This window comes from Ochotona princeps, chromosome 27, assembly GCF_030435755.1.
Source record: "Ochotona princeps isolate mOchPri1 chromosome 27, mOchPri1.hap1, whole genome shotgun sequence".
NCBI lineage: Eukaryota > Metazoa > Chordata > Mammalia > Lagomorpha > Ochotonidae > Ochotona > Ochotona princeps.
Genome location: NC_080858.1, coordinates 22,176,632 through 22,192,054, shown reverse-complemented (window position 1 = coordinate 22,192,054; position 15,423 = coordinate 22,176,632). Strand labels below are relative to the sequence as shown.

Sequence of the window (15,423 nt, the reverse complement as noted above, 5' to 3'; positions counted from 1 at the left end):
TAAAGGAGAGGGCGGGCGGGGCTGGCCCGAGACCGCCCACAGCATCCTGCTTCCCCCCCCCCACCCCAGAGCTGCTGCTGCTAGCACCTAGAGCAGGGCTGCCTGCCGGTCCGGCCTCCTTCCCTAGGGAGGGGAGGAGCCACCTGCAGCTCCACCTGGAGCTCCAGCTGAGAGCGGTAGGAGGGCGGGGAGGAGCAAAGACCAGGAAATAACTCTGATCTAGCCCAGGGGGCCTGAGGGCTTGTAATCTTCAGAGGGGCCCCAGCCGTGAAGGCCCGCCCACCCACCCAAGGCGCTAAGGGACCTGCGCAGCTGTCCACCTAGAGGGCCGGGGTGAGGGGTGGCGGTGGGGATGGCAGAAGGGGTAAGGGAGGAGGCTGAGGCCTTCCTTCGCTGGTCAGGTCAAAGGAAGTACAAGAAGCAGCTGAATGGAGGACGGGCCTACTGGAAGGCAGAGGGCACCTGGGCATGAGGCGAACGCGGTCAAAACCACAAAGGACTGAGACAGGCCAAGTCACCGGGGCATTTATTATCCTCTGGTACATGCCTGCCTGTCCCAGCCACGGTCCAGCACTCAGGAAGCAGCCACACTGCCCCCAGCTGCGGGCCCATGTGGCGGGAGCGTCATGGGCGGCAGGAACAGAGCCTTCAGCTTGCCCGACAGGCTGGCGATCTCAGGGTCTTGTGCTTCGTAGGACTTGACCAAGCGAGCAAACTTCAGGACACCTACGAGAGAGTGGCAAGTCACCCACAGGCCTAAGATGGCTGAATGGGCGGGGGTGGGGGCAAGCCTGAGCTTAAGTTACTGGCTGCTCCCCCCATACCAGATGTGTCACATGCGCACCTTAATTCTACATGGCTTATTTCTGGGGTGTTATTGTTATCATTAACTATTAAAGGATTAATTTTATTTGAAAGGCAAAGTTAGAGAGAAATCTTCCAGCCACTGTTCACTTCCCAGATGGCTGCAACGGCCAGAGGTGGAGCTGGGACCTCCATCTAGGACTCCCCCATGGGTGCAAGGGCCCAACCACTTGAGCCATTTTCTGCTGCTTTCCCAAGCGCATTAGCAGAGAGCCGGGTGGGAGGGAAATGAAGCAACCAGGCCTGGAAACAAAGCCCATAGGGAATGCCAGCGCTGCAGGTGACGGCTTCACGCACTCCGCCACAGCGCCAGCTCCTGTTCCTGGTCTTCAACAATTGATTTGAAGGAAGAGTTCTAGGGTGATGGTGGTGGGGAAGACAGATCATCCAATGAGCCACTCCCCAAATGACCCCAAGGGCAGTAGCTTATCTGGGCAGAAGTGAGACCACCTGGGTATCCCCCACAGGTGCAAGCGGCCCAAGTCCTTGCACCTTCAGGCAGCTGGAGCAGAAGTAGAGCACCCGGTACCCCGTGGGTCAACGCATGGGATGGCAGCCTCGCAAGCAGCCAAACCAAACCACTTCCAGGTTCAAGAGGATGGCCTCCAGGTGCTGGTGCCTTGGGATCCGCGCCTCGTCACCACATGCAATGCTAGTGTAACACGGCTTCGCTAGCACAAGACAGGGCAGACCCGGGGTTCCGAGAGCGAGGGTTGCCAGCCAGATGGTGGCTGTCGTCCTGTGGCGGGCGAGGACTACGGCGGCCCAAGGGCCACCCTAGCCTACCGCACACGCCCTCTCCTGGACCCACCTTCCCCGTCGCAGCTAAAACCGTAGGCTTTGATAACCTCCTGCTGGATCTGCGTGGCCACGGGCAGAACGAACTGCAGCATCTTGCCCATGTCGTTGCATGCGTTGTCTCGAGCCTCGTCCATGCGCACGGCGTTCTCCGGGGCTGAGAAAGCCTGAATCACCTCGGCCAAGACCACTGGACGGCAGAGGCCAGCCGGGGGTGGGCGTGGGAGGGCGTTCCGGGGACAGGCGACGGGGCGCAGGCAGGAGGGACACAACAATTAATGCACCGAGACCAGATCGTCCCCCGCGAGTCACTCAGCACCTCGAAAGCCGGCACCCCGCGTTCCCCGCCCCTACTTCGCCGAGAATGGAGCCCTGCCTGCCGCCCCGCATGCTCCGCTGCCCACGCGGTGACCAGCACGCCGCTCACCCTTGGCCTGTTCCGCGCTCAAGGCCGCGGGCTGAGCCGAGGCGGTCGCCATCACTACCGCAAGAGAGCGAACAGGCAGGACGGAAGGGCTGCGCAGGAAGCAGCCAGCTTCCCGAGGGCACCCGGGGAGAGGAGGGAAAGGAAGGGAGGCAGCACCGGCCGGAGCCGGAAGCCGGAGCAAGCCAGGACCGCCCGCTCGCGGGGAGAGCAACCAGGGAACACCCCGCCCGCGTTCCGCAGAACAACCGCACTGAACGCAGACTCTAACGTTATACACACGTGTGGGGCTTTCCAGTACAAACCGGAAAGCCTGCTAGACAAATTCGAAAAGAGCTGTAACACTGTTACGACCGCGCGCGGGTGGCGATCTTGGGAAACACTTGAACTCCACTGTTAGTGAGGGTGAGCTCAGAAAAGTGATTTCTCTCCCCCATCTCACTAACAGGTACGCAATGCTGTGCATTGATTCTCATCAGAAACGAGGAGTATTCTTAAGAACGTGTAAAATGATTCATCTTCTAGAGTTTAGGAACGGTGGATACGAGCCTATGCAAATGAGATCGGTGCTCATTGGCTGAAACAACTGCCCGTCACCGCCTTTTTCGTTGTTAAGAACGAACACAGGGATTCGCAGTCTTCAAAGCCCTGGCTCTCGCAATGCTCTAAAATGGCTTTTCGTGGTAGTGGGCGACGGCGACTTGCCGCTCTGCTGGCCCCGCGTTGACCGCACGCGGTGCAGGCTGCCGGCCCCCGTGCTGCTCCGCAAACCATCCTGACAGCAGGGTGACCCAGGAGCGGAGCCTGCCTCTGAGCGTCCTGTCGCCTTTTCCGCCTCGGTGAGGGCAGGGCAGACCCCCGCGGTTACCCCTCCAGGCCCAGGCTCCCGGTCCTCCTGGATCCCCCTCCACTCTCAGCCCCCCACAGGCCGCCCTGGTCCAGCTCCCCAGCCCGAAAAAAACAGACCAGTCACAGCCGACTTCCGGGGGAATTGTGAGGATGTTTTTGTTTGCTTGGTTTTGCTTGGGATGTTTTTTTAAAGAGCATCATATAGATATTTATATATATAAATTATTAATGTGGGAAGGGACACGGGTGTACATCGCAGAGGGGCAGGCACACAGGGATGGGGGGGGGGTGGCACACGATGCTACGCAAAAACAGCCACATCTAACAGATGAGATCATCACACCAACGGAGCAGGAGGGGCACCGGGGGGGGGGGGGGAAGCAGGGGCCCGAGAAGGAGGGACCTGGCCCAAGACACCGTGCGCTGGCTGTCCCCACCCTGGCCACCCCCACCTGATCATGTGTCCCCTCGTCCCTCTGCCCAGCTGCAGGGGCTCGGGCACTGCACAGCACCCGCTCCTGGGCTCTGCTGGCCACCAGGAGGGGCACCTGCGAGTTCAGCCGTGGCAGTCCGGGGAGCACTCGCGCTGACAGCTTCTACAGCGGCTTGTCACTCTCCTTCTTCAGGTGACTAGGGGGCAGGCAGGACAGAGCAGAGGTGAGAGAGATAACAACCTTGACCTTAACCCTGCAGCCCAAGCAAGTGGGTTTCCCGGGGTACCTGTAATAGTCCTCTTGGGCTGGGAGCGGCACACTGTGCAGTGGGTGGTGGGCGTGGAGCCACTGCTGCTGCTCCAGCGCCAGGCGCTGCAGCTCGGCCGACTGCGCGTGCATGGCCTGCAGTTGATGCGCTGCAGACATCGGAGCGGACAGGGAGGCTGGCAGGTCCCGGTAAGGGGCAGCTAGAAGGAAGACAGGCGCACGTGAGGGATGGACAGGAACCAAGTACCCAGCTCTGGGCAAGAGCCTGGCCAGCCACCTTACATGTACACAGCAGGGCTGCAGAGCACAGCCAGTGTGGCCTGTGGCTGATGGAAGGATGGTGTTGGGGTTCGTCCATCAGCCAGGCATTCAAACAGCTGCCTCAGCTCTACTCCGCACCTTCCCATACCCCTCCAAGCCCACCGCCCTCCACAATCACCATCCTTACCAAAGAGCTGGTGACGAAGAACTTCGTTCTCGTGCAGAGGGTGAGGAAGGAGGGGGTTAGGGAGGGTCCCCGCTGGGTAGGGGATCCGGGTGAGGTGAGACCCTGATGCCAGGGGGTCAATGAGAGGGTGCACCGAGGCAGAGGCTGGAGGGCACAGAAGAGGGAGGTGTCACCACCAGGTGGGCAGGCTGAGGGGCAACCATGCAGCTGGGACAAGTAGACACGGGGAACTCCCCAGGGGCACAGAGGCCCCTGTAGGGTATAGCAGGAACCCTGGACATGGCAAGCTGGAGTGGGGACACACGGCTGGCAGGACAGAAATGACAACTGTCACAGAGGGGTCTGAGAAGGACAGTGATGGGCTACTTTGAGGGGACAGAGAGCACAGGAAACGAGCTGGGAAGAGAGCTGAGAAGAGATTGCATGCATTCTCAGGGGGGCCGGGTGGAGGGCACCCAGGGCCAGGGGGCAAGGGAGGGAGTGTGGGCAAAGGATGGCGACTAAAGCTAAGTGCTCCTGCCTAGGGCACCCACACCCGATGCTACGGGGTCCCCTTTGGAAAGCTCCAGATCTAAAGGTGTGAAGAAGGGAATGACTTTCGGTCAGGAAGGGGAAGAGATCAGGAGCTGAGCCAAATCCAGGACAAGTAAATGAAGCGAAGCAGGGGCTGGCCAAGGGACAATGACACAAAGACAACGCTCCTTCTGATGGCAGCAGCCCAGGCTGCTTAGCAGGAGCCTGCCCAGGGCTGGGGAGGGGGAAACACAAGCTCTTGGAACTGCCTGGGACTGGGGCTGTCAGGAGGTTCAGGCCAGGGAAGTGTGGCACAAAGAACCCAGGCTCCTAACAGTACCAGGGATGGGGGAGGGGCCTCACCTGCGTGGATGGCATCCTGCTGGTGCAGGTGCAGGTGCGAGTGGATGTGGGAGTGCTGATGGTGGTGGGGGGTCACGTTGAGCATCTGCAGGCGGGCCAGAGGGTCATTGCCCAGGGCCGCCACCCTTTCCGCGTGCTGCCTCTCGGCTGCCAGCCGTTCCGCGTAAGACATGTCAGGCCGCAGGGCTGGCCCAGCGGCCAGCGCCAGCCGTTCTCGCTCCAAAGGCCCGAGGCTCGGATGGAAGGGGAAAGGGTGGAGGCCTGGCGGGCCAGGCTGCAGAGCCAGGCCACCGTGTCGAGGGAAGGGATCCAGGCCAGGCCCAGGGACCCCATGGAGGGGCTCCAGCTCACTCGGCTTCACCTCGAAGCCAGGCTTGAGGCGGTCGCGGAGGTCTCGTTCCCGGGCTTCACGTTCCCTCTCCCGAGCGGCTGGGTCGCTGCTATACAGGGCCGGGACGTTGTAACCCAGAAGCCCGGGGTCCACGGCCCCAAGGGGCACATAGAAGGGATGGTTACGATTGCCAGGAGACATGACATGCGGTCGGGCGTATTCACTGAGAGTGCGCAGGGCTGGAGTGTCAGGACCCAGGTAGGGCGGCACCGTGGCCACAGCGCTGCCTGGCTCAAACGGAGGTCGGTGCGGCACTGGGCCCAGAGACGGGCACTCCACGGGGGCCCTGCCCTCCTGGGCCAGTTTCTGTAGGGTACAGAGAAAAGTGGAGTAAAAAAGACATACAGCAAAAAAGGCAGTGGTCCGAAGCTGCCCACTGGTCTCCAAAGTTGATTGCCAAAATATCTCACCCGGCTGGACTCATCCACCACGCACCCTCCCGCCCACTCCCCCGCATCCTTTCGGGATCCACTCGTTGGGCTGCAGTGGTCCCTCCTGGCCGACAGGTGGCGGGGCAACGCCCCCGCTCTCGGCCTCCCGCGGCGCACCTCGTGACGCACTCACCACGCTGCGCTCGAGCTCGCGCTCCTTCTCGCGCTCGCGCTCCTTCTCCCGCTCCCGCTCGCGTTCGCGCTCCTTCTCTTCGCGCGCGCGCTGCTCGGCCTCGCGCCGCACCTTCTCCACCAGGTCGGCGCGCTTCTTGGCCAGCTTGGAGCCCTCCAGCGGCACGAAGTACAAGTCGCTGCGCGCGCACGAGTTGAAGCCGCGATCCAGGTGCTTGTTGAACCTGCCGGGCCAGCGCGCGCTTTAGGCGGCGAGAGCTGCTGGCGCGGCCCCGCCCCGGCCTCAAAGACGGGCGCGCGGCCGGTGATGGCCAGGTCCAGTGTCCGTTTACAAAGCACCACGAGAACGCAAGGCCCCTCAGGGCCTCCCTTCTCTCGATCCTGCATCCCAACCCCACCTGTACCCCATCGCGGCCTCTCGCTCACCTGGCCGACTGACTGGCATGGCTGGGCATGTCTACCACCTTGGGAGGGGGCGAAGGGCTGCGGGCCGGGGGCACCGGACTCTCCGGGGCCTCATACTCCTCAGCCGGCTCTTGCTTGATCTGCGTGGCATTCAGGGGAGGCCCTGAGTTTGGGGCCGCAGGTGGCGGCGGCAGAGATGACAGGCTTGTGGGCCCCGCAGGTGGCAGGGGCCCGGGCCCCACCGTGGGCGAGCCCGGCTTGAAGGTCCCAGGGCCTGCGGGCGGGGAAGCGCCTCGATAGCCCGGTGGGGTCCCTGTTCGGAAGGAGGGCGGCGACCCAGGCTTGTATCCGGGTGGGGTGGCCGTCTTGTAGGCCCCAGGGGATGGGGCTCTCTTTCCATACGGCGGGGGCCCAGGTGGGGAGGCTGTTTTGTAGCCTGCTGGCGAGGAAGCCACGGTGGCAATGACCGTGGAAAGGGTAGCGGAGGAGGTGGTGACCGGAGGCACGGCTGGGAAGGGGTAGGGCGCCCCTTGGGGGCCCTGTGAGGAGGACGGATGGGAGCAAGGGTAGGAGCCTTGAGAGTTGGAAGAGGAGGAGGCTGGGGGCCCGCTGGGGCCCGCTTGGCTGTAGGACACCTGGTTGTGAGAGGGCGGCAGGTGTGCTGGCCCTGGGGGATAGGGCCTCAGGGACCCCAGAGAGGATGACATGGTGTAAGGGTGAGCGTGGTGGGAGCCACTGCTCTCCAGATGGGGGTATGCTCCAGGGGGAGGGGGCCCGGAGCTCCCGTGGTGATGCTGTTGCTGTGGCTGCTGCTGCTGCTGTTGTTGCTGTTGCTGGTGGTGGTGGTGGTGGGCGGGGGCTGGTGGGTGGGCAGTGGACTGGCCCCCCGTGGAGGGAGGGAAGGGGCCTGGGTGGGCATTGCTGTTGGCTAAGAGGCGGCCGTATGGAGGAGGTGGAGGGGGGCCCTGGCTCCACACGGCCTGGGATGGGAGAGAAGGCTGAGTGTACTTGGGTGGCTGGTTGGAAACAGAGAGGCTTGCTGGCGGCGGGAAGGAGTGAGGATAACTGGGCAGCGCCTGGGAAGCTGGGTACTGGGAGGCAGAGGAGGAGGACGCGCTGGAGGAGACGGCCACCGAGCTACTGCTGGAGGAGTAGGAATACCTCATTGGGGGGGCTGGGGCAGAAGAGGAGGAAGCAGGGGGGAGAGGATGGGGTGAGGGAGCCAGAGTGGGGCCCTTCTCAGGGCCAGGAGGAAGGCCTCCCATGCCCTGCCCCATGGCGTGGGGGGAGGACAGATGCCCGGGCAGCGGCTGGGCACCCAGGCCTGGAGGAGAAGCTGATGCGTTGTTGAGGGGTCTCAGTGCCGGTGGGGGCGGCAGGTTTGGTGTCACATGGGGGAACGTGGCTGGTGGCGGAGCAGAGGGCAGGCCCCCGCTGCCCATGGGGGTGTTAGGTGGCTTGGCTGGGGGAGCACCAGTGGCCCCAGAGCTTGACATGGAAATGGGGGTAGTGGGTGGGGGGTGCTGCTTGCCCCCACTAGGGGCCCCCACTGAAGGGGCAGCCCCTCCCACTTTGGAACCCATGGGAGGTCCGGACAATACTCCTCCACCAGCAGCCCCCGAGTAGAGCTGTGGGTGAGGCGGGGGAGCCCCAGGAGCAGCCTGGAACATTCGAGAGGTGGGGGGCTCCATGGGAGCATGATATCCAGAGGGTGTCACGGGAGGATGGGATTCAAAGCCAGGCTCTGGCTGTCGGGGGGCGCTGTCTGGTGGCGGAGGGGAAGGAGGAAAGAGTGGAGGTGGATGGTAGGGACGCGCTGGCCCCTGGGACAGGCCGGAAGACGAGTCGGAGTCGTTCTCCACACTTCCGGGGCTGTAGATGCTGGGGGACGTGCTCCGGTTGTCCTGGTCAATGTCCCGGGGGTCACTGCTGCCATCGTCATTGAGGCTCCGCCCGTCCAGGCTGTCCAGATCCGAGGGAGACTGGGGGCGGGGGAGCTCCTGCTGTGGGGAAAGCCGAGTGTCCCCCTCTTCTGTTCCCATCACAGCATATGGCATGCTCAGCTGTGAGGGTGTTCATGCCATTCGGAGCAGGCCCACGCTCCCCACATCCTCAGAAAGCCCCATCCCTCCCTCAGGTGTCCCCGCCAAGCATGTCTCCCGTCCACAGCTGATCCAGACCCCAGGCCGCACCGCCCGCATCCACACTGCTCACCTCTCTCTTCTGGGTAACCAGCCCCAAGCCCTCATTCCCTTCCAAGAGGACCACTTCTGTATGTTCCTTGAATTATCAAAACACAGGGACCTGCGTAGCATATTAAGCCACGACCAACAGTGCCAAGTATCCCTTTTGGGTGCTGGTTCGAGTCCCAGATGGTCTACTTCCAATCCAGCTCCCTGCTAATGTGCCTACAAAGGCAGTAGAGGATGGCCCAAGAGCCTGGACCCTTGTACCCATGTGCCTAACCTGCATGAGGTTCCTGGCTCGGCCTGGAGAGTGGCAACAGATGGAAGATCTACCCCCACTTCTCCCTCCATCACTCTGTAAATCTTTTAAGTGGTTAGAAGACTGCTCAGGGGTTCACATCCCACCTCAGTTTTAGTCTTTTTTGGTGCGTTAGTCTCCTCACTCTCACTCTCTGAGATGTCCTCACTCCGGCCCTGCTTGCTGGCCTTCGGGGTGGAGGCTTCCTCTATTCGGGCCTTCTGTGAGAGGGACAGAGAACATTCCTGTCTTCTGCCTCTGGAGCCTCAGCCAGACAGGAAGTTCCTCCCCCCGCCCCCGCCCCGATCCCCAGAATCCTTTGGGAGAACCTGAGTACAGGATACCTTAGCCGTCTGCCTGGACTTCTCAGCTTTGCCATCACTGCTGGACGTGCTGACCCCTCCAGGGGAGGCCCGGCCCCTCGATCTCAGTTCCTCCCGGGGCCCAGGGGCCTCTTTCTTCCGTCCACTCCTCATTGACATCTGAGGGCAGAAGCGGGAAACTGGTCACACTCGTTGCCATGGCTCAGGGCTCCTAAACCCGGTGCCTCGCCCGGCCGTGCCCCTTCCCCTTCCCTTCCCTTCCCTGCCTGCATTCCGGCAGAGACTTACTGAGTCTTTATTCTGTCGGGTCTTCATTCTTCAGGCTGTGGAGACCCCATTCTCCTCTGCCTGTGCAGCTGAATACAGAAACTTCTCTGCTGCACCCCAAGTTCCCCACACCTGTGGCCTGGGGGGCAAGAAGCAGGATCTTCAAGTTTCCAGTGTAAACGCCTGGAACTTACAGGATCTGTTTGCAGGGAAACCTGTTAGCAAAAAAGGCCATGAGAGCGTTCACACTGAGGATTCTGGGTATTATTGTGCCTGTCCGAGGGCTCAGTGGTTCAACCTTTGGAACAAGAAGTACAGATGCCAAGACGTCACTGGCTTGTCCCGTGTACAACCTCAGCTACTCAGCTACCTGAAAGTCAGGGAAATCTGCTGACAAGACAATCTGTTATCTCTGGGTAAGGCATACTATCCAGAGGTTCCTGTAATTCCCAACCCAGGACTGCTGTGCCATTCTTAATCACTCAAGAGTGTGGACACATGAATTCTAAACAGACTTACAAAAGAGCATGAAAAAAATTAAGCAGGGGCCAGCACTATGGCATAGCAGGAAAAGCAATGCCAGTATCCTGTATGTTCCCTGGCCTCAAAAACCAACCACTGCACTTCTGATCCAGCTCCCTGCTAATGCACCTGGGAAGGCAGCGGAAGGTGGCCCAAGTACTTGGGCTCCTGCATTCACGTGGGAGACCCAGAAGCAGCTCTGGGCTCCTGGCTTCTTCCTGGCCTAACCCTTCACTGCATCCTATTTGGGAGTGAATCAACAGATAGAAGATCTCTGTCTCTCCCTCTCTTCATAGCCTTTCAAATAAATTAAAGAAAAAAAAGAGCTGAGGGGCAGGCATTACAGGATAACATGTTAACCCACGAAGTCCCAGGTCCTCTGCTTCTGATCCAGCCTCCTGCCTGTGCACCTGTGGGTCCCTACCACCTACATGGGAGATTCATGTGGAGGCAGGGCTCTGGGCTTCAGCCCAGCCTAGTCCCAGCTACTGCAGGCATTTGGGGAGTAAACCAGCAAATGGAAGATCCATCTTTGTCCCTCTCTCTGGGTCACTCTGCTTTAAAACAAAACAAACCTAATTAAGATATGATGGGACTCAAGTAGTCATTCACTGGGTACCTTCTTTATGCCAGGACCTTCACCTCCATAATTTCATTTAATATTTATAACCAAGCCTGAATGGTAAGCATAATTACTGTCATCATGGAGTAAGGGAGCCGTGCTTCAGAGACTGATGGTGTCTAGCCCAGCCTCACCCAGTGAAGAACGGGACACAAGCAAGCCCACACCCCTACCCTGCTCCACTGCCGTTGGGAGTTAGGGGGCAGAATTCTCAGGAGGCCTAGCCCAGTCACAGAGATGGGGCTTCACAACAGGAAAAGCATGGGCCATTCTGTGACCCAAAGGAGCACATCCCTACAACTGAAAATCCAGACCTGGATATCCCCGAGTTGCAAAGCCTCATCAAGATGCATTCTCCAGCTCAGGCGGCTCTGAACCCATGGGTTCCACAACTGCAGGTGTAACCACTTGTTTTGATCAAAAATTTATTTTTACAGAATCCAGAAAAGAATGCCAAATGCACTGCGCACACTGCAGTGAATTCCCACAAATGAGGTGTTGTACACCACCAGCCACAGCTGACCGTCTCTCCAGCACTCAAGCGCTGTTAGCCTCACGCTGCGTGGCTGCAGCAAACACATCCAGCCCTCCTGTCATTGCTCTCTAAATAATGTAGCATGACAACTGTTTGCAGAACACCTACACTGCATCAGGCAGTGTAAGTAACCCAGGAGGATGGCCCAGTTGTATCAGGAACTTAAGCATATATGACTTTGGGTATCTGTTGGGAATGGGGGAGGGGGTCCTGCAAACAACCCCCCACCCCAACCAGTGGATACCAAAAGGTAACTGAAGCTGAGTGTTCGGGGAGACTCACAAGGCCAGCAAGCACACATGTAGGTTCAGAGGTTCCTAAGACCTGCACAGGAGCACACACCTCCCCACGGCATATTCAGCTATATATTTCAACAGCAAGGCAGGTATCATTTTTATTTTTAAATATTTATTTGAAAGGTAAGTACAGGAGAGAATCAGGAAGCGTGATTTTTTGTCTACTGATTCACTCCCTAAATCCCTGCAACAGGCAGGACTGGGCCAGGCCAAAGCCAGGAGCCTGGACCTCCGTCTGGATCGCCCAAGTTCTTTCTGCTACCTCCCAGGCGCATTAGCAGGAATCTGGAATGGGAAGTGCAGAGTAGCAAGGATTCGAATGCCTTGGAATGTAGACAGCTGCCCACACAGCAGCTTAACTCACTGCACCAAAACACATGTGGTTGCAACACCCACATGGCCACTGGTTCAAGTCCCAGCTACTCCATTTTCCATCTAGCTTCCTGATAACATGCCTGGGAAAGTAGCTAAAGATGGCCCAAGTGCTTGGTCCCTGCCACCCACGTGAGAGACCAGGATGGAGTTCCAGTCTTCTGCCTGGGAGTCAACCAGTGGATGGGAGCTCTATCTCTCTGTAATACTACCTTCCAAATAAATACTCCAAAAGAAAAAGCCCCCAGAGACAAGTATATTTACATGTCTATATTCAGCTACTTTCATTTGTATTTATACTTCTTGCTAACAATCAAGTTTATCCATATTATTGACTGTAAGATCTTTTGAGAGTAAAAATGTTTTTATACTGTTCTGTTCCTTTTTATGTTGATAATCATGTATACATGGTTGTTCTTTATGTTGGCCTTTAACTCTCTAACTTCAGTAAGTTCTTAAAAAATTTACATATTAATTTTCATTTTACTTCAAAGGGAGAGTGAAAGAGACACATTTGCCATCCACTGGTTCACTCCTCAAATGCTTAACAACAGTCAGGGTTGGGCCAGGCAAAAGCTGCTCGCCTGAGTCTCCCACATGGGCAGGAGTGTGCCGAGTACTTCAGCCATCACCTGCTGCCTCCTACAGCGCACATCCTCCTACAGCGCACATCCACAGGAAGCTGGGTCGAAAGCACAGCAGCAGGGACTTGACTCAGGCACTCCAATACGGACGCAGGCACCCTGAGCAGGGTCTCCACCACTGTCCCAAACGTGTGCCCCTCAGGACGTCCTTATCCCTGAACTAAGTATTGCTGGACTGAAGCAGACCCATCGAAGCAGGGAGGCCCTGGGGCCTTCTCAGTAGCTTCTCGCCCACTCCCACAGAACTACACTGAGGCAAGGTGCTGAGGAGTGCAACCTAGCCAGGAAGGCAAGTCACTCGGCCTTGCAAAGTATCCAGGCCAGATCTGCCAAACTTTCCACTGGTGCTGTCTGCCCAGCAAACTAGTCACTTTCCTTTAACTATGGCATCTGCCACCATCTTGAGTTTGTGGAGTGGACTGGTTTTAAAGATGTTAACAAACGACAATGGCAAAAAAAAAAAAAAAGGGAAAGAAGGCTAAAGGAGACTGGGACTGGTGTGTGTTGGCCACCCTCTGGCAACAAGGTCCCCATCTCTCCTTCCCATCACAGAACCCCAGTCCGTCACGCACTAGCGGGTCCCAGAAAGACAGCTATGCACCTGCCATGCACAGGGGGCATAGGGAGCCCTCCTTACTTTTCTAATCAGCTGAAATCTAGTAAGAGCTATAATGAGTAGCTTTGAAGGAAAGAGCCACATACGCGTAGGCTGATCCTGGGTGTGAGTGGTGGCATGACAGGGGAGCGGAGGGAAGGGGCAGGGGCTGCATGGGGAGGTGTGCTTCTGTCCACAGTCACTGCACCTGGTATTCACAGAGCACCTACTGTGTGGCAGCTGACTCGAAGCAGTCCTCTCCCCTCCCTTACTACAAAAGGAAAATGACGAAGACCAGAGGGAGGAGAAGGTGGGCAGGGAGAAACAAGCCAAGAGCCCTAAGAATAGGAAAAGAAATTAAGGGAAAACTCTGGGCAAGATGTCAGAAGGGAATACAGTGGGGTCACAGAGTGTGCAAGGGTCAACTTCAGGATCCAGCCCCCAACCTGTAATCCGACCAGATGAACACCACAGCCCACACGGGCAGCCCACGTTGGCTGACAGCAGCAACCCACCTATACCTCCTTAGGACCACTACAGCTCACTGCCAAGGGACTTTTCCAAGGTCACAGAGGGGCTGCAAGGACCAGATCCAAGACTCCTGGCTCCCATGCCAACGCTGCACTAAGCTGCCACCCGGCCCTCTCTCCTGAGCCACCCTCCCCTGGAGGCCCAGCCATTCCTGTGAGGTGAGTGGAGGGAAGGAGTCACTGTGGGGAAGACAGGAGACCTGGGAAATCAACTGGAAGAAAACGGAAGACGATCAGAGTAACGAAGCCAAAAGGACCACTGTGGACCACACATCCTTCAGGGAGGGCAGAAGCCAGAACTGGCCAAGAGACGGGCCAGCATCTACAAGAGCATGTCACCCTGCCACTGGGCCCGCTCCAACAGCACCACAGGCACGCACCCTCCTGAGCCCAGCCAGCAGTTCCAAGGACACAGCCCAGGCCAACAGACTGAACCCCCACCCACCTGACAGCCCACTGGGTTGTTGTCATGGCAACAGAATGCCCAGCTCTGCCCCAGAGGAGAGCTTCCCAGGGGTCCATCTGGTGGCCACCACCACCCAGTTGCTAAAGCCACTCTTCCCTCCTCCATACTCTTCCGGGAAGGAAGCTGAAGGGTGTCTACCCAGGTAGTCAGAGTCCTGGCACAAAGGGAGATTTTTTGTTTTTTGTTTTTAATCTGGAAGCTGTGACCAAGGTCCACCATCCCCCCTCCTTGGAGATCAGAGCTGGAGGGACCTGGGATGAAGGCAGAGGCCACAACTTGTTACAAGTACCTCTTAATTCTCTTCTCCACCCTTTCTTCCAACTCTTCCTTCCTCCAGTGCTTTGCTCCTCAGCAATCTGAGGAGAACCACACGACCCACCCGGCCACGGTGCCTCCCTCTCGAAGAACTAAGGAGGGCTGGATTGGGGAAAAACCAGGGTCAGAGGCCATCAGGAGTGGGTCACAAAGACACGGCCTTCCCGCCCCCGGCTCGGGCAGCCTCACGTTCTCCTCAAGGGTGGACCTCTCGCGGGCCCTGACGCGTCTCCCCAGGTTGGATTTCCCTCGCTCATCAGCCACAATCCGCACCCCCCTCCCACCTACCACACCCCTTTCCCTTCTATTCTGAACACCCGACCCCTCTGGGATCCGAAGCCGCGGGTTCTAGGCCCGTGGGGGTTCTTCCTGGAGCTTTCACGCCCCACCTCGCTGCCATCTCCCCATCCATTCTGCTTTCGCCCCAACCCCACTCACAGCTTCCGCGGGCTCTCCTCCCCCACCCTCCGCCTCGGCGTTCCTCCTCTTTCAGTTCCCGGCTCCGGGCCACCTTCCGGCCCCCTCGACCCTTCTCCTGGGACTCTCCTTCTTCACCCACCCACTCGATTCTTGGGGTGCTCGCCCCCCATTCCTTCTCCAGGGGCGGTCCAGGTCCCCAGCCTCAGGCCAGGCCATGCCCGCAGTAGTGGAGGAACGGGATTGTTTAAAAAAAAAAATCACAAATGGAGGCGGCGGCAGGAGGGGGAACTGGGAGGGGTGGGGGCGGGGAGCCGCAGGCCCGGACCGGGGCGGTTTCGGGCCGGGACCTGGGTGGCGGCCGATCTTACCTGGTCGGAGCTCGGGACGGCTGGCTGGCTCCGATGCGTCCGGGGGGCGGCGGCGGCCGCTCCCCCGCCCCCCGCTCTTCTTCCTGGCTTCAGTCGCCGCCGCGACGCCGGCGGCGGCGGCCCCGACCCCCTCCGAGAGCGGCCCCCATCCCCCTTTCTCCCCCCACCGGGCCCCGACCGTCCGCCGGCCCCCGGAGCAAATCCCGATCCGCGCTCTCGCGCTGCCCGCGCCCTGCCCCCCAGCCCCGGCCCGCCGCCTCTCCGGCTGCCCGGAACGCCCCGGCCGCGCCGCCCGCCCCCGCCGCGCCGCTAGCTCGCGCCCGGCCGGCCTTCGGCGCCGCTCCG

General features: G+C 59.3%; 2 protein-coding genes and 1 non-coding gene across 6 annotated transcripts; all 3 read right to left on the bottom strand.

The window, feature by feature from the left end:
* Positions 1-539: 539 nt before the first annotated feature.
* On the bottom strand, positions 540-2,245 carry C27H12orf57 (chromosome 27 C12orf57 homolog). Its single transcript, XM_004596396.3, has 3 exons — positions 2,090-2,245; positions 1,676-1,852; positions 540-726 (listed from the first exon to the last, which is right to left on the bottom strand). The coding sequence occupies exons 1-3, from the start codon at positions 2,139-2,141 to the stop codon at positions 575-577; spliced, it is 381 nt and encodes a 126-aa protein (XP_004596453.1). The 5' UTR covers positions 2,142-2,245; the 3' UTR covers positions 540-574.
* Positions 2,246-2,371: 126 nt separating this feature from the next.
* On the bottom strand, positions 2,372-2,433 carry LOC118760296 (U7 small nuclear RNA). Its single transcript, XR_004996697.1, has one exon. It is a non-coding gene; the product is annotated as a U7 small nuclear RNA (small nuclear RNA).
* A 633-nt stretch (positions 2,434-3,066) lies between these two features.
* Positions 3,067-15,294, bottom strand: ATN1 (atrophin 1). 4 transcript variants are annotated; one of them, XM_058655793.1, is made up of 10 exons: positions 15,079-15,294; positions 9,415-9,608; positions 9,133-9,285; positions 8,911-9,021; positions 6,341-8,319; positions 5,916-6,138; positions 4,961-5,657; positions 4,085-4,228; positions 3,656-3,836; positions 3,067-3,565 (listed from the first exon to the last, which is right to left on the bottom strand). In XM_058655793.1, exons 2-10 carry the CDS (start codon positions 9,439-9,441, stop codon positions 3,532-3,534), a joined length of 3,549 nt encoding a protein of 1,182 aa, XP_058511776.1. In that variant the 5' UTR covers positions 9,442-9,608; positions 15,079-15,294; the 3' UTR covers positions 3,067-3,531. The 4 variants fall into 4 exon arrangements, with proteins under 4 accessions (XP_058511776.1, XP_058511779.1, XP_058511778.1 ...); XM_058655796.1 differs by having other exon boundaries at positions 9,148-9,285; positions 15,079-15,293; XM_058655795.1 differs by having other exon boundaries at positions 8,911-9,024; positions 9,148-9,285; positions 15,079-15,292.
* Positions 15,295-15,423: the final 129 nt, after the last annotated feature.